The 27,915-nt window shown below is 39.9% G+C and overlaps 1 protein-coding gene across 1 annotated transcript in view; it reads left to right on the top strand.

Annotated features, from left to right (window-relative positions):
* Positions 1–27,915, top strand: part of CNTNAP3C (contactin associated protein like 3C) — a gene marked incomplete at its 3' end in the record, with an annotated part of 368,072 nt that overhangs the window by 322,812 nt on the left and 17,345 nt on the right. The window contains exons 5-8 of the mRNA XM_025202664.1: positions 8,781–8,984; positions 9,158–9,342; positions 11,523–11,666; positions 14,204–14,465. Coding sequence (XP_025058449.1) covers positions 8,781–8,984; positions 9,158–9,342; positions 11,523–11,666; positions 14,204–14,465 — 795 coding nt within the window. The remainder of the gene's footprint in view (positions 1–8,780; positions 8,985–9,157; positions 9,343–11,522; positions 11,667–14,203; positions 14,466–27,915) is intronic.

Here is a 27,915-nt window from a genome sequence, read left to right on the forward strand (position 1 = left end):
CAAAACACACATCGGCATTTCACACAGCCCTACTGTACAGTAGTGTTAGGCTTCTTTGCTGGGCAGGGTAAATCCTGGGTACTGGTTCTTGCTGCCAGAATTGCTTATATATTTTGGATGAAAGAAATGACTAACTAGTATTGGAGGCAGTAGCCACAACTGAAACTGAAAAATCTCAGAAAGGCAAAGTATTCTAAGTGGAGAACTGAATTAGCATAGTTTGAGTGCTTCCAGTGGCTGAGCTAACTCAAGTAATTCTGCATAACACCACATTGTGCCATTTGGACATATGTTGAAGGGATCATAATCTTATCTCTTTATCCTTTTATTTAGTCTTCCTATGATCTTAAATTGTGTATGACATGATCTTTCCTTTCGTTCTGGTCTATAACCAGGAAATCAACTTGGGGTGTGTGCAGACATTCCTAGGACCCAGTGTACAACCAGGCAGCTTACTTTAAATTGTGTGATTGTTGATCAAGTCCTCTGCTTGTACAGACATTTGTTGGTGCCAGGAGCCACATCAGGAACTCTATTTAAATAAACTGGGCTGGGGGGAAGGGCAGACAGGATGGTGGGGTGGGGCTGGTGTGTCCACTGGTTGTGGGTTTGGTGGGGTGGGGGTGCTGGTTGGTGCATGGGAGGTTAGTAGGTCCACATGGAAGGGGGTTGTCTGTCTAAGGATGTGGGGAGTTAGGGGATTAAAATCACCTTGATCAGGGTGGAGGGGATAGGAAAAGCATAGCTTCAGGGCTGGGGCAAATGGCTGGGCTTTCCCAGCCTTGGGATTGGTTCTGAAAATGGTACAAACATTTATTAGATTGTGCTAAACTATGTCTGATCTAACTTGGTTCACTTCCTTAGGTGAACTAAGTTAGATTGGGCTGGCCAGTTTTTGCTCTATCTAAATTCCCCAACCATCTATACAGATCATCATTGAGATGAACCTAACCCTATTTAAGTCAATCTAAATGTAACATCTGCACATACCCTTTGTCTTCTCCCTGTTTGTTGCCTTACACATTTAGGTTTTATCCAAATTCTGTTTTTGGTCAAAATTAAGTTCCCAAAAGTTCCAAAATAAATTAGTTTTTGTGTCTGACTAGTGAACTTTGTGTCCAGAACCTTTTCATCTTTCTTAAACTCTTCTCTTCTAGTGCTTTTGTGATATAACACTCCCATCATCTCCTGGTCTGTTGATTTATATATGTAATTCCTTCTTTCTACTTTTATTGTCTCCACCTCCTGCATTCCCTTACATTTTATGCTCATTGTCCTTGCCTTCAAAGGCTTCCTTCAACTGTTCCTTACTTATCTGTTTCTGTCTCTTTTCAAGCCAAGTAAAGTCCCCTTTTATAAACACCGAGGGTCCCCTCTGTATGAATAGTCTTTTTAATCACATCTTCAGGTAACTACCCTCTTACATGAAACATTTTGGTCATGTTGTCTATAAGAAACTAACCAGCCAATTAGGAGAAACATGAGATAGCTTATATGTAATTGATAAAGCAATTATGTCATTGAAATACTATTATTATTACGAAGTGGCAAATTGCTGCCTATGTTAATGCATTATGCATGTCTTTTCTGCACTCTCCTTATCTATTTGCTTGTTTTGCCATTTTAAAATATAAGTTCTTTGAGGCACAGACTATGCTTTCAGTTGTGTTATACAGTACCAAGCACACAGTGAGACCTACTGGAAACAAGTAAATGAGAGCATTATGTTTTATCTTTTGAGAAGCTGGTCCTAACATCCTTCCAAAAGTAAGCTGAGTTAAAGAAACTCAAAAATTAGTATCTCACTGATGCTTTTCACTGATGCTTTTCACTGATGCTGACTCAAACAGATACCAAGGAAATAGATGTTTATTTTTATTTAAGCTTATTAATTATTGACTCTGTACTAATGTTATATGACACTATAAAATGGCATTGCAGATTCTGGAGATCCTGGAATTTAATTTATTTATATGCATTAGCTTCAAATACAAAAAAAATGCCTAAGCTTTTGTTAGGAGGTTATTCCTTATGTGTCTAGAGCTTCCATAATAGTCTCATATATGTTATAATTACTGGGTAAAATTTGATGATTTGTTATGCAAGTCAGTGCAGATGATCTCAGTGATTCCTTCTAGCCTTTAGACCTTTAAAATTATTTCCAAAACAAATTCTTATTCTCTTTGCGTCTAACAACAGACACAAATGAGTGCTGCAAAATTAATTATGGTTACCCTTAGGGATTATATATTTCCAGCCAGGATCAGGAGCTGAAGAACGAGAGAAAGAAACACATTCCTTTTAATCACATTTACAAGGTATTCATGGACCACTTTTCCCCTCAAATCAGCACCAGTGCTAATGGATCCTAGCTTGCTAATTTAGGCAAGTACCTTTTCTTTTGCCATGAAGTGTTGATGTTCACAGGAAAAGTAAGCAATTTTTCAGATTGCACGTGCTGCAAACTGCATAAAAACTAAACTGAACATGATAAATGTTACAAGTATGAGGTCATTCCTACACTGACATTTGCAAGTTACACAGTGGCCATGTATAGACACTTAGTTTCTTCTGAGAGTTGCTATTCTCCTGGTAGAAATCAAAAGTGTGCGGATGCTCAAGCTTTTTCTCCTGAAGCAAAAATGGTTCCTCTGGGAAAAAGACAATGTAGAAATTGCTTCTGGGAGACCATAAGGAATGAAGCTAGGGGAGAGGTTCCTATACTTTCCAAAGACTGGGGTCCTCCATTCTGGAGCTGCTCTAAACCTGCCTGTAGACTAGGACGGGAGAAGAGAATCACAAGCTGTTCTCTGTCTGCTTCTCACTACAGAGTTCCTAGTGTAAGAAGCAAGCAAGGGTTTTGCTGTACTGGTCTCTTTTCTCAGAGCCCTCTGCCTGCTTTTCACACTACAGCCCCCTGTGTAAGAAGTGGGTAGGGGTTGTGTCCCACTACTGCAGTCTCTCTGGGAATGGGAGGACTGGAGCATCCCATACTTTCCCAGACCAGAATCAACCTGGTCTCTGGAAGACAGAAGGAGTAGGGGAGAGGGAGAGGTTGAAGATCAGAAGTCTTATACATAAGACATTTGTCAAATATTTCATAGGTAAGCCATATTCTGGATTGTAAGCTATTTGGTACATGGAGTGTTGTTTTCTATATGTCTGCAAAGCAGACAGTCAGGTGGGGTCCCAGCCAGGTTGGCCTCTAAGCACTGCAACAATACAGAAGTTAAATACAAGTAATGCATTTTGGAATCTACACTAGTGCTAAAAGAGTCTTCACATAGTACTCTTCCCCTCCACATCCCATTTTTCTCTCCTGCTTTCTATGTCATGTTCCTTTATTTCCTGAGTTTGTGTTAGAATCTTTGTCTTTTTTGAGAAATACATTAAAAAAAAAAATCTTTGCTGTCTCCAGATGAATGCCCTTCTCTAAATATATTGGATATATCAACCTCATCTGCATCATCCTGTGATTGAGCAATACCTCTACTGTATTAAAAAAATCACTGTCATCCCCTGTCTGCTTGTTCTTCCTCTTCCAAGTGGGCAAAATGCACACCACTGCAGCAGGTTTATGTAGTTTATCATTAGTTGAAATTTTAGATTATAAGGATGAACCTATGCTGACTGGCCATGTTAAAATTGTGCCACAGCTTGTTCATGAACCTAAGTGTTAATTGGGTATATTATTTTCTCCTTCTATTAACCCTGCTGTTGCTCATTCCATCTGCTGAAGACCTGCAAGAGACAATGGATAATTCACACAACAGGGACAAATGGACTGAAATATTTTCCTGAATTCCAGGCCATTATAGGGGTCTAATCCTGCCTTTCCTAACTGGGAACCAGCACATAAATCTTGGCCCCAACTTCTCATTTGTGTGTGACAATCATTGTGGTCTATAATTAAAAAAGAAAACAAAATGGACACAGTAAATTCAATAAATGCACCTGGTGACTACAATCAATGCTGTTATAAATAGGATGGAACACACTGCTGTACAACATAGCAAAACAGAGACTGTGATCTTGAACCCCCATCAGACCCTTGGCAATTAAAGTTGTTAAATGATGCGGATAAATGTTTATGAACATTCTTTTCACAAGAGGACTACAGACTATGACACAGCTAAATAAGTCAAAGAAAAATCTTTCTATAGGAAAGGATGATGTATGGACCTATAAGTATTAATTTGGAATACAATGACAGAAAATTAATTTTAAATGTATGTTATTACCTATAAGTTTACAGTAGCTTGCATTTTCAGTAGCATTGTTTCAGGCAAGGTCTAACTCATGTGGCTTACCTAGCTTTTCCTAACACCAGGAATCTGGTTCCCTCCAGTCATTGGAGGATCTAGGATTTTCTAAATAAGGTACAACACACTGACTTTCGGACCATGGGGGATGGGGTGAAGCATGGCTGGAGACCGTAGGCTGGCCAGGGACACCAGGGGAAGCAGGCTGAGAGCTGGCACATGAGGAAGGTGGGAAGGGAATGGACACCCACTTGCTACCCACAGCTGACCTGGGGAGCAGGTGGAGCCCTAGAGCTGCTCCTGTCCTCTCCAGCTGGGGGCTGTGGGAAGCACCTGCACAGGATTCTAGGCTCTTCAGGAGACAGCAGCGATGGTTTACAGATTTCTTTTCTCAGCACCTGTTCCCTGCCCACCTGAAGATTTCCCTCCATGGCTAGGAGTCCCTGGATGACTAGGATAGAAGGAGGAACCTGCGTGCCACTGCCACTATCCCTGGGCAAACTGGGCTCCCTGCATAGCCATTCCCTTCAGTCTGGTCAGCCAAAGACCATGACAGTGGCATCAGTGGAAAAGTGCGCTCCTCCTTCCAGTGTCTTCTGGCAGCAAGGATATAATAGTAAGGGAGTGACAGAGAACTGGTGTAGGCAGAGGAAACTCACCTGCTGATGCTGCTGTTCCTTGCCAAGCCTAGCATCCCATGCAGCTGCAACTTGGGGTTGGAGCAGAGACCAGCTCAGCTCTCTCCTATTCCTATGTCAGCTGAAGACAGAATTGATGGTGGTGGCACCCTCTGGATCCAGTACCTCTGCCTCCACTTTCCCAGAGTGGATGGAGGCAGAAAGGGATCTTGCAGTCATCATTGACTCCAAGATGAACATGGGCTGACAATGCGAGGTCATTGTCGGCAGGGCTAACCGGACCCTATTGTGCATCCACAGGTGCATCTCAAGTAGGGCCAAGGAGGTGATCCTCCCCCTCTACGCGACACTGGTCAGGCCACAGCTGAAGTACTGTGTCCAGTTCTGGGCACCCCACTTCAAGAGGCATGTGGACAACATTGAGAGGGTCCAGAGGAGGGCCACCCGCATGATCCAGGGACAGCAGGGCAGACCCTACAATGAGAGGCTATGGGACCTGAACTTGTTCAGCCTTCACAAGAGGAGGCTGAGGGGGGACCTTGTAACCATCTATAAACTCACTAGGGGGGACCAGAAGGGTTTGGGAGAGACCTTGTTTCCCCGGGATAACAAGGAATAATGTCCGCAAGTTGTTGGAGAGTAGATTTAGATTAGACATCCGTAGGAACTACTTCACAGTTAGGGTGGCTAGGATCTGGAACCAACTTCCAAGGGAAGTGGTGCTGGTTCCTACCCTGGGGGTCTTTAAGAAGCGGCTCGATGCCTACCTGACTGGGGTCACTTGAGCCCAGTTTTCCTCCTGCCCAGGCAGGGGGTCAGACTTGAAGATCTATAAGGGCCCTTCTGACGCTACTTCTATGATTCTATGATTCCTCTTTTTATCTTTAATACAGTTACATTCATCCAGTTAAGAATAACACACAACATGATAATTAATGGGCATGTCTACACATGCATTTACACTGGCTTAAATTTACTGTGCAGTAAGTGGGAATAGGTCAGCATTACATGTGCAGGCATTAAAGCACATTAACACTGTGTGTGGACTGACTTGGGACTATAGTTAGTCACAAGTCAGTTCACACACGCAGTATTACTGCACAGTAAGGCATCTACATGTGTATTACTATGCAGTAACTAATCGGGCATGAATTTGATACCTGCATGATGTATCAAATTTACCTACATGATGTATCAAGCAGGTATCAAATTTATGCTCCAGTCAGCATAGGTCACCATATTTACTGTGCGTTAAGGGCGCACATGTGTAGACATGTGCCCGTACTGCACAGTAATTTTGATTAGTGCACAGTAAATGCATATGTGTAGAAGCACCCAATGGGAATCAAGTATGTACAGTTCAAAACAGTTCAAAGTTCTGTAAACTGTTCAAGTAATAAACACCTCTGCAAAAAGAAAAAAATCAAATGTGTGAGTTCGCAGTCAAAACTGTGACTAGTTCTAGCCACACCTCTACTTCCGTGTTGTGAAAACTATTGCAAAGCTTAATCTTGTGATATGCATAGGAGGTATATCATTTAAATTCCTGACAGCTCTGTTGGACCTGAGTGTTTCCATCTCTGCTGAACTATAGGTAGGATTTATACAAAACAAACCAGAAAACTGAATTTGCGTGAAAAAGCTGATGTTTATAGTCACAAAGTTACTCCACCTTTTCATTTTCCTTGTGTGTAACACTTCAAAATTTGAAATGTAGAAAAGAGCAAACCTGCTGAGACAGATGTTCAGATAACAAACAGAATGGAACTATGAATGAAAGGCTATGGGGAAGTAGGGTGGGGAAAGAAGGGGAAGTAGTAACATAGTATTCTTTCTTGATAACCCAACGTGTATTCAAGTGCTTTCTTTAGTCTTCCTAGTGTGAATGCACTGAAGGTAAAAACAGTAGGTGTACAAGAGATCTGATAATCTAGTCAATATCTCCCTTCTTCATGGTTGTCACTTATTCAGTCTTCAGTCATTGTTTTCATGAGTAAAGACTACAATAATGGTTCCAGGTATTAAACCATTATGAATTAACACTATAACATTGTGCAAAGGATTCTGGAGACCAGGAATATGCATCACTCAGCCTCTGGTACTCATCTGGCTGAATGACTAATAGCAAAAAATACGCATTACCAATAATGAAAGTATGCTGTCATCAGTGTGTAAGAATAGATCTAACTGCATGGTTACATATATAGCATCAAAAATCTGTCTTAGATGCTTCTACTTGTTATTGAAATCTAAGAAACATAAAATACATCATTTGTATGTGACATGGTTATATGCGTTTAGTCTCCACATTTATTCAGGGGCAAAACAAAAGAATATAATCAACTTAAAAATCTTTTTTAGGCAGAAAGTAATGTTTATTCATTGTGCACTCAGTAAATGAATTCTTCATAAGTACACAGTACAAAATATAGTAACAAGATGTGGGAAAATCAAGCAACTACATTTTCAAAACATAGCTGCATTAAATTGACAAGAGGTTTTGAGTGTTGAATATAAATGGCTGACTTTAAATAGTATGGAAGATTTGAACTGAGTTCATTTCCATGCCAACAATATGGAGCAATATTTTTTGTCAAATTAAATAAAGTTAGTAAATAGATAATGGATTTCCATTGACTTGGAAGAAGTCAGCAAGTCATTTGAAAAATAATTTCATATTTTATTGGGTGTCCTTTACATCTTCATTTATTTCACAAATGTATCTTTCAAGAGCAATTACCTTTTTCTTCTTTACCTATGAAGTCTGAATACTCTGTGAGGTTTTCTTAGTGTTATCAGTTCCTTTGTGTATGTCTTGTTCAATCTGCATCTGATTTTGACAGATCTTTTTTTACGTTGTTGGTCTAAAATCACATATTTTCCAGGTGGAATGAATGCATGTGACCTTGAAAGAAACCATATAAAATATTGTCACAAGACAAAAAGTAGACTTCACTGGGGCAGCTGTCACATAGGTGTAACAATGCACCTATCTCCCTAGTTACTAAAAGTATAAATGTGAAACAAAGAAACTAAGAAATACTATGAAACTTCTTAACATCACATTATCTGTTAAAGCTCAGAAAGGGTTTGCTTTCCTGTCCATGTTATTGTCTAATGTGCCCAAGATGACTAGTCTAGCAAAATAGTTTTCAGCTGACCAACAGGAGATGGCCAAATTCCTCCTACCAGTTCTAAAGCCAGTTGGCCTCATTCTCATACCAAGGGTCTTGTAGATCAAGATCAACTCTTGTTATATCAGTAGTGTTTTATTTTGTAAGAAGAGACAAAGACTCAAACAGCCATATCAAAACTGACATTTTCTAAAATAGTGTAGCCTAATAATGTTTTAACTGACTGTAAAACCACACAGATTGGCTTAATAGTGGTTTACAGCTACAGCCTGCAGTGGGGTGGCATGGCTATTTGATGCATTCGTAACATGTAATTTTTTTGGTTCTTCCCTCATTTATGCTGTAATAAATCAGGAAAAATCACATGGTCTTAATAGAATCATATGGTGTAAGAATACTGTGAGATGAGAATCAGATCAATGCGTCTATAACTGTAGGGTAAAAAGACTGCTCTGTCATCTTTTCTCAGGCTTCAGCATGCAGTTCCATTAACAAAGGTATATGGAGGCCCTGCCTCCTCAAGAGGACTCTTTCTAGAAACTCTAGTTTCAGGAACAATGAAAAACTGGAGCAATTCTGCCATTCAGAAGAGTATAAGGATTACTATTTTGAAAGATCTTCCTGAGTGGTATGCATCTGAGGAAGAAAGGAATCCTCCTTACTGCACTTGCATGCAGCATCAAAGAAACTCAAAGTTTATCTTCTAAACATCCTTAACAAGTTCTTTTTAATTTCTTTACTTCTAGGGTCTGAGGTGGCTGATTTTGATGGGAAGAGTTGCCTGCTATACAGATTTAATCAAAAGCCCATGAGTGCATTGAAAGATGTAATTTCTCTGAAGTTTAAAACAATGCAGAGTGATGGGACTCTACTCCACAGAGAAGGACAGAATGGAGATCACATCACACTGGAATTAATGAAAGGAAAACTTTCATTGCTCATTAATTTAGGTAACAACTATGGGGCACACACTTGAAATGCATCTATTGGATATTATTTATCTAAAAGTCCTTTCATTTGCCAAGTTTAAACTATAGTACATCATAAGCTAGTTGTCTGTGGTTGAATACCCATATTGTTTTTTAAAGTGGAACTAATAGTTTGTTATTTTTCTTCTCTCAAGGTGATGCTAAAATTCATTCTGCTAATGCCCAAATTAATATCACCCTGGGCAGCCTTTTGGATGATGAGCATTGGCATTCAGTCCTCATTGAACACTTTAACAATCAAGTAAACTTTACAGTGGATAAACATACTCATCATTTTCATGCAAAGGGGGAATTCAATTATTTGTACCTTGATTATGAGGTGTGAAAATTACCTTTCATTTATTATGTTTATTACCTTTGCTATGTAAGTGCAGAAAAACAAGTGAAGGGGACAAAACTGTATAGGGAACTTTGTGGTAATTCAAACTTTTAGCAAAGTTCATATTCTTAAAGAATGGATCAGAAAAAAAAGTTTTCTGAATCTATTACCCTTGACTGACAACAGGACACTCTGATGAGATTACTTTTGCCTCATACATCATAACCCAGCCTTAGTTGTTGTTGTTTCCAGTAGTGTTGGCAATGTACTAAGTGCTGTACAAATGCAGGGATGATTCCCCATTCAAGAAATCTTACTTTATTTTTTGTTCGAAGTGAAAAGAGACCAACTAAGCAAGACCCATTTCTAAAATGTTTGGGCACTTCTACACGTTCATTAATGTGCTTTTGCTAATGCACATTCAATGTAGTGCCTCCATGGTGAGGTACTAGACAATGGCACATTAGCCTACTTTAATGTGCATTAGCGAAAGCGCATTTTTTTTATAACACTTTAATGTGCATAAAAATAGGCTAATGTGTGTTAAAGTGCACATGTAGACACACCCTTTGGTTTTAACATTTCACTTACCTTAAACCCAGCAGTTGTACAAGAAACACATTTTATGAAAGCAGACAAATTAATATGTATTGCATTTGTAAAGGATTATGTATAATATACTGCAGAGACATAAACTATGGTCCACGGACCACTTGCTGGTGGTCCATTGAGATCTGGCTGGTTACAGTATTCTGGTTCCACTTCAGTTATTGTTGAGTCTAATGAAACATCTGAGTGAGGGGGATTAATGGATTTCATCCTGCAAAGTGCTGAGCATTCTGGCAGCTTTCCAGCAAGTCACTTAAGCACATGGTTGAATGTAAGCATAAGTATTCTACTTCAACTCAGTCTTCAGATGATTAAAGTTAAGTGTTTGCTTAAGTATGTTGCTGGATCAAAGCCAGGATCCTCAGTACCCTAGGGAATAAAGCCCCAAGTAAAAAGTATTTTTAAAACTTTTTTGAAAAGACAATGTCCATGTTTCACCATGTAAGCAATAATACATAATTATTTTCCTAATTTCACAGTTCTTGTAACAATTACTGTCATTATGATTAAGGATGTTGTGACTAGAGTTGTGTTAGAAATGGTTTCCATGTCTCATGAAAATATTCGAGATTTCAAAACATTTTTTCACCTGAACTCAGTACAAAAACTCAAAACTGCAAAAATTTTAATGAACCTGAAACCTGCTTCATGTCTGGGCAGTCAAAACATTTCATTGTGATAATTACAAAATGATTCATTTTGATTTAAACTTCTAAATTTGTTTTACCCTTTTTTAACTATAAATTAACTGAAGTTTCTAAATGAAAAGTTCTTTTGAACAAATGGAAAACATCAATTACCAAATGTCAAAAACAGATCTATTGACATTTTCAATACTTTAAAAAAAAGGATTTTGCATTGAGAGATTGCTTGAAACTCTGTGCTAGTGAGCTATTTCAGCTTCCAGCTGTTGATTTAACATTAAAAAAATGGTAAATTGAAAGAAAATTCTCAACCAGCTCTAGTTCTATAAGATCATAAATAGAATAGTTACCCCTTAAAACCACCTCTATATTCAGATTAACTCACACTATGAAAATGTTTAAGAACTGCTTTTTGAAATATATCACGTCACTTATTTCCAGAATGTTATAATATCTAGTTTTGGTAGTGTTGGAATGATGTTGTAGCTGTGATAGTGCAGGAATCATGCAAGAGGCAATGATTGTTGTGGGTGATATATTTTATTAGACTAACTGTATGGCTGGTACAGACTTAGACAAGCTTTTGAATGCAGTGCATTCTTCATCAGATCTGATTTTCTGAGTTGTGACAGTAAGGTTTATTTTCTTCATTCATTTTTTTCCCCCTGGAATGCCTAAATAGTATCCTCAGAGAATTAAGGTTTCAAGGTTAAAAGATGTTTTGATGCATAGATGGGAGGGGGGGGGGCTAACCTGTATTTTAAGTTTTAGATATGATAATAGTGAGGAGCTAAAAAAATTGATTGATTTAGAATTGGCCAATCTTTGTCTCCTGCTACTATATTGTTAAAATGTTATCATCGGCTTTGCAAGCAGATTGTCAGAAAATTATTTAATAGTATTATTGATTTCTCTTTTCTTTCTAAGCTCAGCTTTGGAGGGATCCCAATATCTGGAAAATCAGGGACATTGTCACGCAAGAACTTTCAGGGGTGTTTTGAAAACATTTATTACAATGGAGTGAACATTATTGATTTGGCCAAAAGACATAAACCTCAGATATACATTGTGGTAAGATAATCAAACTAAAAAACAAAGCTGTTTTCATGTTTGTCATATATTAATAAAGGGTCCTAGGAACCTGTTATTCTTTTAATAGAGACAATAAGGCAGAGTCTATAGACATGATTTTATAGTATGACTGCTTCTGTGTAGATTTCACCAGGTAGCACATACAGAACATACAGAAGAGAGTCATAATTTGGGTACTTGAGCTTTTTCAGCATAAAGCAAATGTCAGACAATGCAGCTTCTATTACATACTATTGTGTGTCTAGTTGCATCAGTGCTATAACCATTGTCCCATCACCTCTCTGGCAAACATGAGTAATAAAAGCAAGTAGCAAGTACTACCAGTTATTGGATTGGTTTCAGTAGCTTATCTGAATTATCCAGATATTTGATATTTGGTGAACTGGGCCACAAAACTTACTAGGACACACTTTCTTGCAATGTTTCCTCTCCTTACTCCTTCTTTTTAGTCCATTAACATAAAAACCAACAAATTGTGGCAGTGATATTTTGAAATTTCTACCATCAATCTCGAGACATGCTAAATAGAGAAAAAATAATTTTAGTCGTAACATTATTTTTTATTCTGAAAATCTTTTTTGTTTGAGCTCAGTTCAAAATATGAGCAATCTCAGTTGCTCTATCTTTCCTATGAGCAGAAATATTAGAAAACTTCCTCTGTTTTAATTTATTTGGCATGTCAGCCTTTTCTCAGAAAGCATACCGGAAGTTCCTTAAAAATAATAGAGAATAAATATACCTAGAATATCCCTTTCTCAGTAGCCTTTTCTTGAGAAGTTAATTAATAAAATGTAACTGCAGAATAATTGAAACATAGATTAAAAATGGAATCATCTTGATCTCAACTAATATAAACTGCTATATTATTTGGTTGGAAAATTTAGGAAATATCTTGGAATTGTAAAGGTGCCAGAAAGCATCCATACTCTTTCTGATTCCTTGTTAAGTAGGCAGTCTGCTGGTTTGCTATGGTATCAGGCAGCTGTCCAAATTATGTGAAGGGGGAATCTACAGATGGTAAAGCTTTTAGCTTTTAACAAGGTTTATTAGTCTGTTGATTGCCTTTTCACTATGGGTCAGTTCAGTTTACTATCCATCTTTCTATGGTTGCATTCATAAGAGAGAGCTTTTAATTTTTTCCCCCACAGAGTAAAAGAGAATAGATTAGCTTAATATATTGTCATGACAAAGCCAGGGGCAAGTATGTATTTTTCTAGTGATATTACACCCATGCACTTACTGTGTAAAGTTCTATATAACCTTAGATGTGTAAAGGTAGTTTGTGTTGACCAGTAAAAAATGTGCGTTAACAGCCTGGGAAAAATTACTTTTAGCCATTCACAATACTGTATGATTGTAATTACATTTAGAGTGGTGCTAATAAGTGTTTAGATCATATTGTCCATCATGTATCTGAACCAAGAATCTGTGCAGACATGCATAAAGTGCCCACTAACTCTGAAATCAATTTGTGCAAATCTGCTGTTGACATTCTGATGCTCATTTCTTAGAGTATGTTTGCCAGATGGCCCCTAGTCCTTAAGTGCATTTAGCCATCTAACTCCTATTTAGGTATCTAACTCATATTCATGCACCTAACTCCCATTGAAAGCATGTGGAGTTAGATGCCTAAATACCTTTGAGGATCTGAGCCTTACCTTTTGCTTGACAAAGTCTGCACGTCCTATTTGGATGTAATTAACTGCATGTTTTTCCTTCGTTATTTATGGAAATGAAGATTATATTCTGTTCTAAATCAAATTGAATGATAGAGTGTGTGTTTCAGGCCAGTAAACTGATTTTCTCAAGGACCAGAAATTCCATGTTCTATAATATTCACTGCCCCAGGTCCAGCACTGCTTCTTCCATGTGAACATTTAATCCTCTTTAAATTGTTGTTAAATACCAAATCTTTATTGCTAACTTATCTGACATTTGGAGGTCCAGCCTAGCTCATGAAAGTCCTAGAGAGAGTCCACAGTAAAAAAAAGAATAGTTCAGTCCATTCTCTGTGACACGTTTCTATCAATTGTGTCGTCTGGAATTTTAACTTATTCAGTCAAGATCTCTCATTTGCTCTGTGGATCACCTAGCTGGGAGTTGGTTGCTATTCTGATACTTCTCAGATACTTCTCATGGGCATGTCTAAACTGGTGGCTGTATGCTGTGGCCTGGATGTCTCTAAATACATCTCAAGTACCTAGTGCTGAAACATGCGAAACATGGAAGTACACTGAGGAAGACACTAAGGGGTGTTCCTCTCTAGCTTCTACTGAGACCTTTGTCTCTGGCATGTTTGACTAATGGGGACAACAGGACAGAGGCTTTGTGGTTATCCTGGTGTTTTGGAGCTTGACAGAGACAGAAGGTGGAAATCATGCTGCTCTGATGTTAGTATCTTTTCATAGTACTGCTGAACTATGTGGTTTCCATAAACGGTCTGATACAGCTATATTTGGAGTGAATTGTTGTACTCAGAACATTCATTATACTGTATTTATTTCATTTATTTACAGGGCAATATATCCTTTTCTTGTTCAGAGCCACAGATGGTTCCTGTTACATTTCTGAGTTCCAGTAGCTATCTAGCTCTGCCTGATATGTCTGGGCAAGATGAAGTATCCATCGGTTTTCAGTTTCGTACCTGGAACAAAGAGGGACTTTTGTTATCCAGTAAACTATATCAGGCTTCAGGTGGTCTCCTTCTGTATCTGAGTGATGGAAAAATTAAAATGAGCCTTTATAAACCAGGAAAACCACAAAGTGACATCAGTGCAGGTATCAAAATCATTAAGATCTCTATTTAAAAAAATGATGAGTTGAATAAAAGATCTTATTTATCCTATATCAGTGATCTGTTCTTATGATCTGGTTTGCAATGCTTATTTATGTATGCAATCTTTACTCTTTTGAATTTTGCTGTTGATAATTTCAAAAGCAGACCTTTTTTCTTTTTCTGCGATGTGTGGACATGTATATACTTCCAACTGTTGGTAGATGTAGACTACTTGTTTGAGTAAGAATTTTTCACAGGAGTTTGAGCAGGAGTTTGGGCCCCAACTCTGTGTATGGTATGTAAATACTTTCATGCATTCTATAAATGTAGAACCTGACTATTATCATCTAACTTTACAGTTGGAAGACAGAAACCAGTTGTTTGCCTGAATTGCAGTGTAGATCCACCAACGGCATTTATACACATGCTACGGGAGTAGGACGGGGCTCTAATTAAAGATCTTGTGTAGACACAGCCAAAAAGAAACTTCTGAAAGATCCAATTTACCCTTGCCAAAACCATCAGAATATGCCAGGCAAACGAATGCATATATTCCAGAGTGCAGCTTATAGAGATAAGTGCTCTGAAACGGGATATGATAGAATATTTGACAAGAAAGGACCCAAGGCTGAAAGACATGCCAAGCTCAGAATTGGAGTTCACAAAATAGCTTGTGACACAGTACATACTTTAACACACACAAGATAACACAATATTGAAAAAGATGCAAAAGCTACAATGGAAGGTATTGCTTTCCATGGTTTTGTGATCAGCAGCAGAGTGTGCCTAAAATGCATAAAGCAGGTAGCAACTATGTGCGGCAGACTGTGCAATTGTTACTATGCAGTCATTTAGTACTTGTATAAGCGAGTACTAAATGCCTGCGAAGTAACTGGTGTCACTGCACAGTACAGTCACCACACGTTTTTTTTCCCCGATACTAATGTAAGTAGCTCATTACTATTCCACAGCAGTGATGCATCATGGTTAGTGCCCAGCAACCCTACTGCATGGGAGCAATGAGCTATGGTGCAGTTGCAGTGAGCTACTGCACCATAGCATATCATACTGATATGCCCACAGATGACAATGGTACCATTAGCACAGAGGAGTTCCTCATGGAAAAATAGATAAGATAAGAGGAGATTAATGGACTATGAACCTCAAATAAAATGGATGTAGATGCCCAAGCTAGCGTAGTACCAGAAACAGTTATATTAGCCTTAAAGAAGAGGATGCTCAAGGAGTCAAAGAGCAACTAGAATAGTCATCATACTGCGCAATATTAGGGGGTCATTGTAAGTTGGGTGAGAGGACAGGACTTTTGCTTATATATTGACTGAAAAGAGTTAAATAAGAATGTAAAAAGAGCAAAAATGCACACGCACGTGCACACACAGGGCGTGTATACACGTGCAAATAATCTGGTAACAGCTTACTCTGGAGTAATCTTGAGTAAACTCTTCTGGGCACTCATCTATATATGCAGGGCTATGTATACAGCAGCAGACTGCTCCCACTCCCTGTGGCCCTAAACTGGGCCCCTGCAGCAGCCAAAGAGAACTCTAGAGTAGGTGCTAGCCCAGGGAATGGCAGGGATCACATGGCCAGGAGATAGCTGTTTTCTGGTGGGGGCTGGGACATTGCTTCCTGCCCCTGGAAGCTGCCTGCTGCTGGGGCGAGCTCTGCCACCGGAGCCTGGGAAGACACAATGTCCCCCTACCCCTGCATCAGGGAGCTCCCAGCCCCTGCTCTGCAATCATGGTCATGGGTCTGGTGCTGGGAGATCCTGAGAATCTCTCAACACCAATCCCATGACTGCAGAGCTGGTACCTGGAGATAAGGATCTCCCAGTGCTGGCCTCACAACTGCAGAGCTGGTGCACTGCGGAGTTCAGGCTGGGAGATAAGGATCTCCCAACACCCACTCCCAAATCACCAAGTAGGGGCTGGGAGCTCCCTGCAGCCTGGGCCGGGGGGCCATAGTCCCCACCTGAAATCCAGTGGTGGAGCCCACCCCAGCAGCAGGCATCTCCCAGGGGCCAGAATCCATTTCCTGCCCACTGCTGCCCGGCTCACTGGGAGCACATTTGCTCCAGGTCAGAAATCTACACGTGTGCTACTGCACAATAAGTAATCTCAAGTAAATTTGCTACTTGCATTTGTAGGTAGCAAATTTACTCATGATTAGAGCAAATTACTGAACAGTAAGTGTCTACACATAGAGATGGTGATGCTTACTGTGCAGTAATTAGCTCTAATCTCGAGTAAAGCATCTTGTGTAGACACGCGCACACAGGCACGGTTCCTGGCACAAAGAACTTTCGATTTAAATACATAACATGGAGAAAAAGAGAGGAAATATAAACACAGAATCTTGGGCAACAATGCACACCAAGTCAGTGGAACAGTTGAAAATGGAATTGAGAATTCTTGAACTTTAGTTCAGTGATCTCTTTGGTAGACTGCATTGCCATTGCTGCTTTCTGCTATGTTCCTCATCCTTTTTTATTTGTTCCACCTGGTACAACATTCTACTTCCAGCAGGGAAAGACAGACATAACTCTGTAGTTTATTATCTCTCCACAAAGGCATAATGATTACATGCACATTGTAAAGTTGATTAATTTAATTCAAGAAAGAATTTCATGTCAGTAATGATCATGGATAATGCCAACATTTACATAAACATTCCAGTCCTCCTCCTAGTGAAGACAAATGGTATTTTTCTGTAGATTTTAGTGGGAACAGGATTGGCCCCAACACGTTTTACATTAACATAATCAATGCACAGAGCACACCATGTTAATGATAAATGGGTTTCCCCAGACTCCCAATCTGAAAATGTTAATTCCATAGTATATGTGTCAGCAGCGTGTAGTTTACAGTGATGCATTTGACTTCTTCAGAAGCTGTTTCAATCACAGCTTAATTATATGATGTATGTTAATGAAATTGCTTCAGTGCAATGTCACTTTCCTAGGCCTGTTGAAGGTAATGTCACTTTTAACTGAGCTATTGACGTGCATGTAAGATAAATTACTAAGTATCAAAATAGCAATGAAAGTATGTAACTTGTTTTAATAGACTTAAAATTCTCAAATAAATCTTGAAATGCCATATTAGAATAAAATTAAATATCATTATATTTTATAAAAATACTAATCTCTTTATATGGTCTGATATGCAGAACAACATTTGTTTATGCAAATCAGAAGCTAATGTTTTTTTTTTTTAATCTCCTATTTTCTCTTGAGCAGGAAGTTATCTAACAAAACCATACAGTAAACTTTTTCTTGAGCTTTTGAAGTGTTTATTGTTGTTACATTCATTGGAGCAAATCAAGTCTGCATTTGGAGATTGAATAATTAAATTATGGATGGTTGGACAGGTTTGTTCCGCTAAAGGCAGAGACATATGACCTGGCTCTCTCACACACAAAATTTGATAATTAAATCAGAGCATATTATTTTGAGCACAGTTCTCAGAACTTATTACCATGAGTTTTTAAAAGATTTCTTCAGCCATATGAAAAGAAGGGAAATGTTATATTAATTCATGAACGATTAAGTTAAAATAAGCTAAATCCTTCTGTTAGAGAAGGATTGTTTGATATCTTTTGTCCTATGTAGTCTCTTTGCAAGTTGGTCATCAAAAGTTAAGAAAGAACATAGAGACTTTTTTTTTTTTTAAAGGAAATGAACAGAGTTAATTTGTGTTGAGCACTGATGAGACCACAGCTAGAGTACTGCATCCAGTTCTGGGTGCCACACTTTAACAAGGACGTGGACAAGCTTGAGAGAGTACAAAGAGCCACCTGTATGATCAGAGTTTTAAAAGGCAAGCCATACAAGGAAAGGTTGAGGGATCTGGGACTCTTCAGCCCGAGGAAAAGAAGGCTGAGGGGGACCTGGTAGCAGCTTACTGCTACATTAGGAGAGTACATCAAGGGCTTGGTGAGCAACTGTTCACCAGGGCACCCGAGGGGAAAACCAGGAGTAATGGCCACAAACATTAAGCTCAACTTTAAGAAAAACTTCTTCACAGTCAGGGTGTCCAGACTGTGGAATAAGCTACATCCAGAGGTGGTGCAATCACCTACTCTGGAAATCTTCAAGAAAAGACTAGACAGTCACCTTGGTGACTGTCCAGATAACCTGACACCCAGTTATCTTTCCTGCTTGGTGCAACACGAGGATCTTCCAAGGTCCCTTCCAGCCTTAAAATCTATGAATCTATGAATGATGAGTCCAAATTGAGTTACAATATGTATGCATGTTTGAGATACTAGTACTCATTTTCTTTATATGACCTTATGATGTGCATTTTTAAAATAGTACCTTTTAATTAAATGATTTTGAAACCATTACATTCAGATACTATATTTCAGGTTACATTTAGTAATTATTCTTTGAACCAGTGGTTCTCAACCTTTTTGTATCAGGACCCATTTATACAAACTGATGGCCAGTCCCAACCCAGTAAATAGCTTAAGTAGAAAACAGTCTCCTGACTCTGCTGGTGCCCCTTACTCCCAACCAACAGCCCCCCACCCCTCCAGGCCTGCTGGTTCCCCTCACTCCCAACCCACTGCCCTTGTGCCCCCCAGCCCTCAGAACACATACTCCTAGTGTGTGGGGTGGCAGGGGACATGGGGATTTGTGCACCCACAGCAGGCACAAGACTGCATCCTGGCTGGACCGGCATGGGCAGGAGCTGCCTCCATGGCCCAGTAGGCAGGACCCAGCATGGGAGAGTAGAGTGGGGCAGTACAACACATTGCTGCCACCAGGACCCCTGTGCCAGCTGTGCTGCCAGCACTGAAAGGAGTAACAGACTGAGTTAGCTATTTATTATATAAATCCATGGAATTAATTGTTTTAACTGGGGTTAATACTTAATCACCACTTTTTGGCTCAAGAATTTTCTTGTACAACATTCAAAACTCCACAGATATTCTCAAGCAAAAATCAGGAAAACACAAAAAAATCTGCACCAGTTGTTTTTGGACATTCCTTATATACTCTCAGCACCACCTCACTCCTCTTACAAGGATGGCCTCCATGAAAGACCCTCTGTGAAAGACCATACAAGGGGAGGTTGAGGGATTTGGATCTCTTCAGGCTTCACAAGAGACATATGAGGGGAGACCTTGTAGCCGCCTATAAGTTTATCAAGGGAGGATAACAGGGAATTGGTGATGTGCTATTTACCAGAGTGCCTCTAGGAGTAACTAGGAATAATAGGCACAAACTAATGGAGAGTAGATTCAGGTTAGACATTAGGAAGATTTTTTTTTACAGTAAGGGTGACCAGAATCTGGAATGGGCTTCCAAGAGGGATGGAACCTAACTTGGAGGTCTTCAAGAGGAGGCTTGATAGACACCTGGCTGGAGTCTTCTGACCTCGGTCCTCTTTCCTGCCAGGGGCAGGGGGTCGGACATGATGATCCTTTGTGGTCCCTTCTGACTCTACAATCTATGAATCTATAAAGGATAAACAAATTAAGTTCATGAATCTAATTAAGCTTCTTACGCCTGTGCCTGCAATGAATAATTATCTCCAAACACTTTCATGCTCCCCTGTGGTATTCTGCAGCTCCCAGATGTACCCAAGGGACTTCATGGAGGTATTTCCTCTCCTTTGGGCTAAATAACATTCACTAGTATCTTTCCAGGCATTCTGCTGGAAATAGAGATGAACTACATCCCTCAGTAGCATTCAGCATGCTCAAAAAATTATAGCAAGTAAGTCAGGCATGAGTTTTCTAAAAGTTCTATTATCCATTTCCCATGAACCTAATCAGTTCCTATATTTAGTCCATTCATGCAGGCTGCCTGTTTGTAGCAAAGCATCCTGTAATCTGTGTATGTGTAAACACTTGTGGTTTTCATTTATAATGCTTATAAAAGGGAATATTTATTAGAGCATGAAGTTAATAAACCCACATGCAGCACCAAGGATTAGAAGTAGATATAGTTCACTAGACAATGATTCTGCCTTGGAAAGAAGACAGAAAATAATAGTCCTGCATGACAGCAAGAGGAACCAAAAGGAAAACTCAGCATGTTTCAGTGAAAATGTCACTTCAAGGGGGTTGTGCCACATCAAGAAGATAATCTTTTCTGTTCTCTTCATCTGTGATATATGAAGTCTACAAGGATTTGGTTTTGTGTATCATTTTTTCTATAAAGGCTGGGCAAATGGCCTAAATGCAGATTTTTTTTCTTTTCAAAACCTGTATTTGGCCACTGTAAAAATGTGATGCGACAAGTATGGTATTATTGCAGTGATACTGTAGATGATTTACTGCTTATGATTTATGGCCTTGTTATACTTTACACTGTGAGCTGTACAAATGTTGATTGATGTTAGTGTTAGCTCAAATTTCGAGCAGTCACATGTTCAGACCAGCAGGAGCCTGAAAAGTTAGAATCACCCCTTCCTCCTATTCTGGGCCCTTCAGTTCCACCTGCTCCTTCAGCCCCCACTTACTTGTGGCTGACTGTGCTGTCTGTCCCAAGGGAGTAGGCAGGGAGTGGTTAACTGGCAGCCACAAGTAAGTGAAGGGAGGGGTGCAGCAGGGCAATAAGCAAGGATATGGGTGCTGGGGAGGGCAGGTGGGGGTAACAGTCCAAATCTCGGCCAGTGGAAAGCGGGACAGGTGGGGTGTGTACATTATGGTGTAGTGTAGAGTGGCTGCAACTTAGTGTAAGTGCATTGTTACACCTTAGGCAGTAAGCTGCACAAATGTTGAACAATGTTAGTGCTAGCTTGGAGTTTGGAGCAGTCATACTCTTAGTCAAGGAAACCGTCTCTGACCATCCCCTACCTGCACAGCTGCGACTTGCCGCTAGAGGCCTAAGGAACAGAGGCAGGACTAGAAGCTGTAGATGTGAGTTGCCACTAGAAGGCTGGCAAGCCAGGACAGACTTCTATCCTTGCTCTATGGACGGGGGTGTGAGAGATGCTAGGATACTGGAAGACTTCTGTTTGGGTGGTATATCTATGGGGAGTGGCCACACCATAATGAAACAGGAGCTGGGTTATGCAGATCAAAATGTAATCCTGACCTATATGGTGTAACATTTAGCTTCATAATGAGTGCTTAAAATACATTTTCAGTGTTAATGTTCAGACAATTCAGGTGTTAAGAGCTCCAGAAGCTGCCCCAAATTACTGTATAACAAAGATCTAACAATGAACAACATTTGAGGAGCTAAAACTGCAATGTATAATGAAGCTTTTACACTGTCACTGAAAAGAAGCCTTACAATGGGTGATGTGTGAGAACTAGTTAGGTTCCTGGAAAATAGGAAACATACTTTCTTAGATTTTGTTTATTTTATTTTACCCAGTAGCATAACTGAGGGTGGGTGGGGAGGAGAGGGAAGAGAGAGGGGAGGCTGCCCTTTTTGCGGGTGGGGGTACACACACAAAAAAGTCATCTCCACAAGCAGTACAGTAGTAGAGTACACTGCCCTGAGTGTTTGTGATTGTCCCATCAGCAGAGCTGTACTACTATGCCTCCGCTCTCTTCTTCATTTACATTATCCTTATGTAGGTTCTCTTTGATGGAAATAGTCTGCAGCCTGTAGTGGTGCATGGGATTGTTCTGTCCTAAGCGCAGGACTTTGCACTTGTCCTTTTTGAACTTCATGAGATTTCTTTTGGCCCAATCCTCCAATTTGTCTAGGTCACTCTGAATCCTAGCCCTAACCTCCAACATATCTACTACTCCCCCCAGCTTGGTGTCATTTGCAAACTTGCTTAGGTTGCAATCATCCCATCTTCCAGATTGCTTATGAAAATATTGAACAAAACGGGCCCCTGGACCAACCCCTGGGGCACTCCACTTGATACCAGCTGCCAACTAGACATTGAGCCATTGATCACTCTCCATTGAGCCAGACGATCCAGCCAACTTTCTATCCACCTTACAGTCTATTCATCCAATCCATATTTCCTTAGCTTGCTTGCAAGCATTCTGTGGGAGACCATATCAAAAGCCTTTCTAAAGATAAAGTATATCACATCCACTGCTTTCCCCACATCCACAGAGCCAGTCATCTCATTGAAGAAGGCAATCAGCTTGGTCAGGCATGACTTGCCCTTAGTGAATCCATGCTGACCGTTCATGATTACTTTCACCTCCTTGAAGTGCTGAGAAATGGATTCTTGAGGACATGCTCCAATTATTTTTTCATGGACTGAGGTGAGGCTGACTGGTCTGCAGGTCCCCAGATCCTCCTCCTTCCCTTTCTTAAAGATGGCACCATATTTGCCCTTTTCCAATTATCCAGGACCTTCCCTGATTGCTATGAGTTTTCAAAGATAGTGGCCAGTGGCTCTGCAATCAAATAAGCCAACTCCCTCAACAGCCACAGGTGCATCCCATTTGGTCCCATGTTCTTGTACACATCCAGCTTTTCTAAATACTCCCTAACCTGTTCTTTCACCAGTGATGGCTGCTTACCTTTTCCCAAAACTATGCCACCCAGTGCAGTAGTCTGGGAGCTGACCTTGCCTGTGAAGACCATGGTAAAAAAGGCATTGAATACTTCAGCCTTTTCCTCATCATCATTACTAGGTTACCTCCCGCATTCAGTAAGGGGCTCACACTTTCCCTGATGTTCTCCTTGCTAATGCACTTTTAGAAACCCTTACTGTTACCCTTCATGTCCCTTGCTAGCTGCAACTCCACTTGTGCTTTGGCCTTCCTGATTTCATCTCTGCATGCCTAAGCAATATTCTTATACTCCTCCCTAGTCATTTGTTCAAGTTTCCACTTCTTGTAAGCTTCCTTTTTGTGTTTAAGCTCACCAAACAGTTCTCTGCTAAACCAGGCTGGTCTCCTGCCATATTTGCTCTTCTTCCTGAAAGTCTGCTTTTCTGAAGTCTGGGGTCCATTTTCTGCTGCTCTTCTTTCTTCCTTTCATCAGGATTCTGAACTCAATTATCTCATGGTCACTGCTGCCATCCACTTCTGCATCTCCCACCAATTCTTCCCAGCTTGTGAGCAGCAGGTCAAGAAGAACGCTATCCCTAGTTGGTCTCTCCAACACTTGCACCAGGAAGTTGTCTCCAATACTTTCCAAAAGCTTCCTGGATTGCCTATGCACTGCTGTATTGCCCTCTCAGCAGATGTCAGGGTAATTGAAGTCCCCCATGAAAATCAGGGCCTGTGATCTGGAAACTTCTACTAGTTGTCTGAAGAAAGCCCCATCTACCTCATCCTCCTCGTCTGGTAGTCTATAGCAGATACCCACCACAACATTATCCTTGTTTCTGTCTAACCTTATCTCAAAAACTTTCAACAGGCCTATTTCTAGTTTCATAATGGAGCTCTGAGCACTCATACAGCACAACTCCTCATCCTCTTCTTTCCTTCCTGTCCTTCATGAACCATTTGTACCCACCCATAACAGTGCTCCAGTCATGCAAGCTATCCCAACATCTCTGTTATTCCAATCACATCATAGTTCCTTGACTGTGCAAGGGCTTCCAATTCTTCCTACCTGTTTCCCAGTTCTATGCACTTGTGTACAGACACCTGAGATAACTAATCGATTGCAATACTTTTTGAGGAAGAATGAGGAGGCCTCCCCTGTTGTCCTCTCCTTGTGCTTCCTCCAGGCCTCCCACTTCCCCACTTAATGCAAGGCTTTGGTCTCCATCCACTGGTAAACCAAGTTTAAAGCCTTCCTTGTTAGGTTAGCGAGCCTGTCTGTGAACATGCTCTTCCCTTTCTTCCTCAGATGCATCCTGTCTGTTCCTAATATAAGATAATTTAAAAGACTTGCATTTAGGGCTTCTTTATCTCCTTTTTCTTTGGGTATTTTGTTACTTTGAAGTTTGGTTTATGTGACTAGTTCTACCTGTGCAATACCACTCAGGGAAAATAGGAATGATTGGTAGTTGCACACATTAGGTTTAAATGCTGCAGTATAAAATGTGATCAAAACTGGCCAAGATACCAGAAGACAGTTCCTCCTGTAACTTTAATATTGCTTTAGTGTCTTAGCCAGTCATCTGTCACGAGTCTATGAAGTGATTTACCCAGGATAACCAAAACTTTAAAGCACTTTCTCAAACTGGGACCAGCCCTGTACTTCCTAAATAAGTTACAGTAGTCTGATGGCTACTCTAAATTATACTTTGAATTGTACTAAGAGTCGTCTTTGTCAGCAGAGTCTCTCTAGATTGCAGGAAAGTTCCACTCATGCTCTACACATTTGCCACATGGAAGGAGATGGTTGCCATACTATGTCTTTGTTGCTAAATGATTACTGTACAGTGCTGTAATTTCTATGCTACAAGTCTTTATAGCTGCTTTGTACTGATGACTGATGTATGGGGTGAATTTAGAATACAGCTTTTAATATTTCCCTTGGGAAAAATCAATATTTTATAATTAATAGAACATTTTCTTAAAGAAGAAATCAGACAGATGATCTGTAAGCCACACATTTTCCTGAGAATCCACTGGAAATGGTGAGGAATTTACAAAATTCTGATACTACTCAAGAGTAAAATATCCCCTTGAATTTTCTACAGCAATATAATGGCTGAATAGAGAAACAAAAGGGGAAAAACAAAAGTCTAAAATAAATTGAAAATAGAGGAGCTCATGCAATTGCTTAATGTATTAGATAAATTCTTTACAGAAAAAGCATTCCAGTGAATACATACCACTTGCCATTTTAATAGGATCTGCCAGACTGAGATTTTTCTGCTGCTTTACACACAGGAATTGCCTTTTGTACTTGTTTCAAATTATTTATCACAATGTCGATTCTAGGTTCTTGGCCAGTTGAAACGTTTTCACTTTTTTTAGCTTTCCTTTCTCTGTTGTATACATATGTACTAATTACTCATCTTTTTTTTTCCGAGAATAAAGGCTCAATTCTAGAGTTCAGTAGAGGAACAAATGCAATTTTAGCATATATATGGAAGAACCACAGCTGCACTCCAATGACACACAAACCTAAATACTCTACAAAATACATGTGAAAAAGGAGCTCTAAATAATTCAAAGGCTGTATCTTTTGCTTCTAATCCAAATCCTATTCATGACAGTGCATAAGCATATGCTTAATTAAAACTGATTCCTTAAATTTATAAGTGTATTGACATGCTCTCTTGAATAAGAATAGTGACTAGATACAGTAATAGGAAAGCACATGCTTAAGTTTTTTCCTGAATCATGACTTTAGGTTTGCATCTGGTATATTCCCTTTTGGGACCCTAATTAACATCTATAGCTATTATATGGCTAAACTCCCAATAGATAACACAAAAAACTCCATCTGTTATATTCTCTGTAGCATAGACTCATAGAATAATAGAAAATTATGGTTGGAAGGGACCTCTGGAAGTCATCTAGTCCAGCCCCCCTGCTCAAAGCAGAACCATCCCCAAATAAATGATCCCAACCAAAGGGTCTTAAAAACCTCCAAGGATAGAGATTCCATCACCTCTCTGAGTAACCTGTTCCAGTGTTTTATGACCCTTCTAGTGAGAAAATACTTCCTAATATCTAACTTAAACTTCCCTTTGCTCAACTTGAGACCATTGTTCCTGGTTCTGTCATCTACCACCATTGAGAACAGGCTAGCTCCATCCTTTTTTGAACCCCGCTGCAGGTAGTTGAAGACTGCTATTAAATCCCCTCTCAGTATACTCTTATGTAGACTGAATTAGCCTCACCCTCTTCTCAGAAGTTATGTGCCCCAGCCCCCAAAACATTTTGTTGTCCTCCACTGGACTCTTTTGTCCACATCCTGTCTGTATTGCGATGCCCAAAACTGAACACAGTACTCCAGATGTGGCCTCAACAGTGCAGAATAGAGGTGAATAATCACTTCCCTTGACCTGCTGGCAACACACCTACCAATGTAAGCCAGTATGCTGTTAGCCTTCTTGGCAACAACTGTTGGCAACACTGCTGGCTCATATTGAACTTATTGTCCACTGTAACCCTGAGGTCCTTTTCTGCAGTCCTGCTGTTGAGCCAGACAACCCCAACCTGTACTGGTGCATGGGATTGTTCCATCCTAAGTCCAGGACTTTGCACTTGTCCATGTTGAACCTTATGACATTTCTTTTGGTTCAATCCTCCAATTTTTCTAGGTTACTCTGAATCCTAGCTCTACCCTTCAGTGTATCTACTACTTCGCCCATCTTGGTGTCATCTGCAAATTTGCTGAGGGTGAACTCCATGACATCTTCTAGGTCATTGAAGAAGACATTGAACAAAACTGGCCTCAGGACTGACCCCTGGGGCACTCCACTTGATACTGGCTGCCAGCTAGACATTGAACCATTGATTACTACCCTCTGAGCCTGATGCCTCAGCCAGTTTTCTATCCACCTTATAGTCCATCGACCAAATGGATTGTTGCCTATGAACATTCATGGCATTCTGGACTAGTTAGTCTCTTAAGTGCCACTTTGCACTACCCTCTGTCTGACTTCAGATTAATAAAGCTAACCACCTCTATACTACATTAAATGGAAAAGCAAAATACATTTTGTGACAAGGATAATATCTTTTTGGACAAACTGTATAGTTGCAGTTGGCAAAGATCTTAGACAAATTTTAAGGCCCTTCCTCAAGTTTTGGAGAGAAGCAGAAAGAGCTTAAGATAAATAGAATATAAAAAAAAAACACTGACATGTTTAACTCTATAATGTAAATGAAATACTATTTAAAGAAGTGGAAGAAGATTGTAAAAACATTCAATAAAATAAGTGAAAAGAAGAATATGCAAAAAAAGTGATGGACAGTCAAACTATATAATCTAATAGTGTAAAAGAATGAAAACATTCAAAAGGGAAGTTGGTTGCTATTACCTATAGTAGAGAGATGCGGTTAGCTGTGTTAGTATGAAGTCAAGGGAAAGTCATGTCTAACCATTCTGACTGTCTTGTATGATGAGATGACTGGCTCTGTGGATGTGAGAATAGCAGTGGACGTGATATACCTTGACTGTACCAAGCATGTAGGTTGTAGCCGTGTTGGTCTAAGGACATAGGCAGACAAGGTTCCTTGGGTGAATCTGATATCTTTTATTAGACCAACCCAAAGAGTTGGAAAATAATTATTAAGCAAGCTTTCAGGTTCAAAAACCTTTCGTCAGGTGAAGGAAGTTTCAGCAGTTGGTGTGTGCTCTTCCTGGGTGGAATGAAAAGTAAAGAAGCCAGTGGCTGGGCTGGTATGCATACAAGACAGGTAGTCAGTGAAAATGTAGATTGGGGAGTCAATGGGTGAGAGAGAGGCTGGGGAGGAGTGGGGAGAGAGAGAAGGGGGATGAAAGTGGAGAGAAACCTGGGGAGTCAGATGTCAGGCAGGTTATAATGTGTCATAAATCCAATGTCTATATTTAGTCCATGATTTTTAGTGTCCAGGAGGTTGATGAAGTGGAGTTCATAGGCTCGTCTCTGGGAAGTG

Source organism: Alligator sinensis, unplaced genomic scaffold (assembly GCF_000455745.1).
Source record: "Alligator sinensis unplaced genomic scaffold, ASM45574v1 scaffold665_1, whole genome shotgun sequence".
Lineage (NCBI taxonomy): Eukaryota > Metazoa > Chordata > Crocodylia > Alligatoridae > Alligator > Alligator sinensis.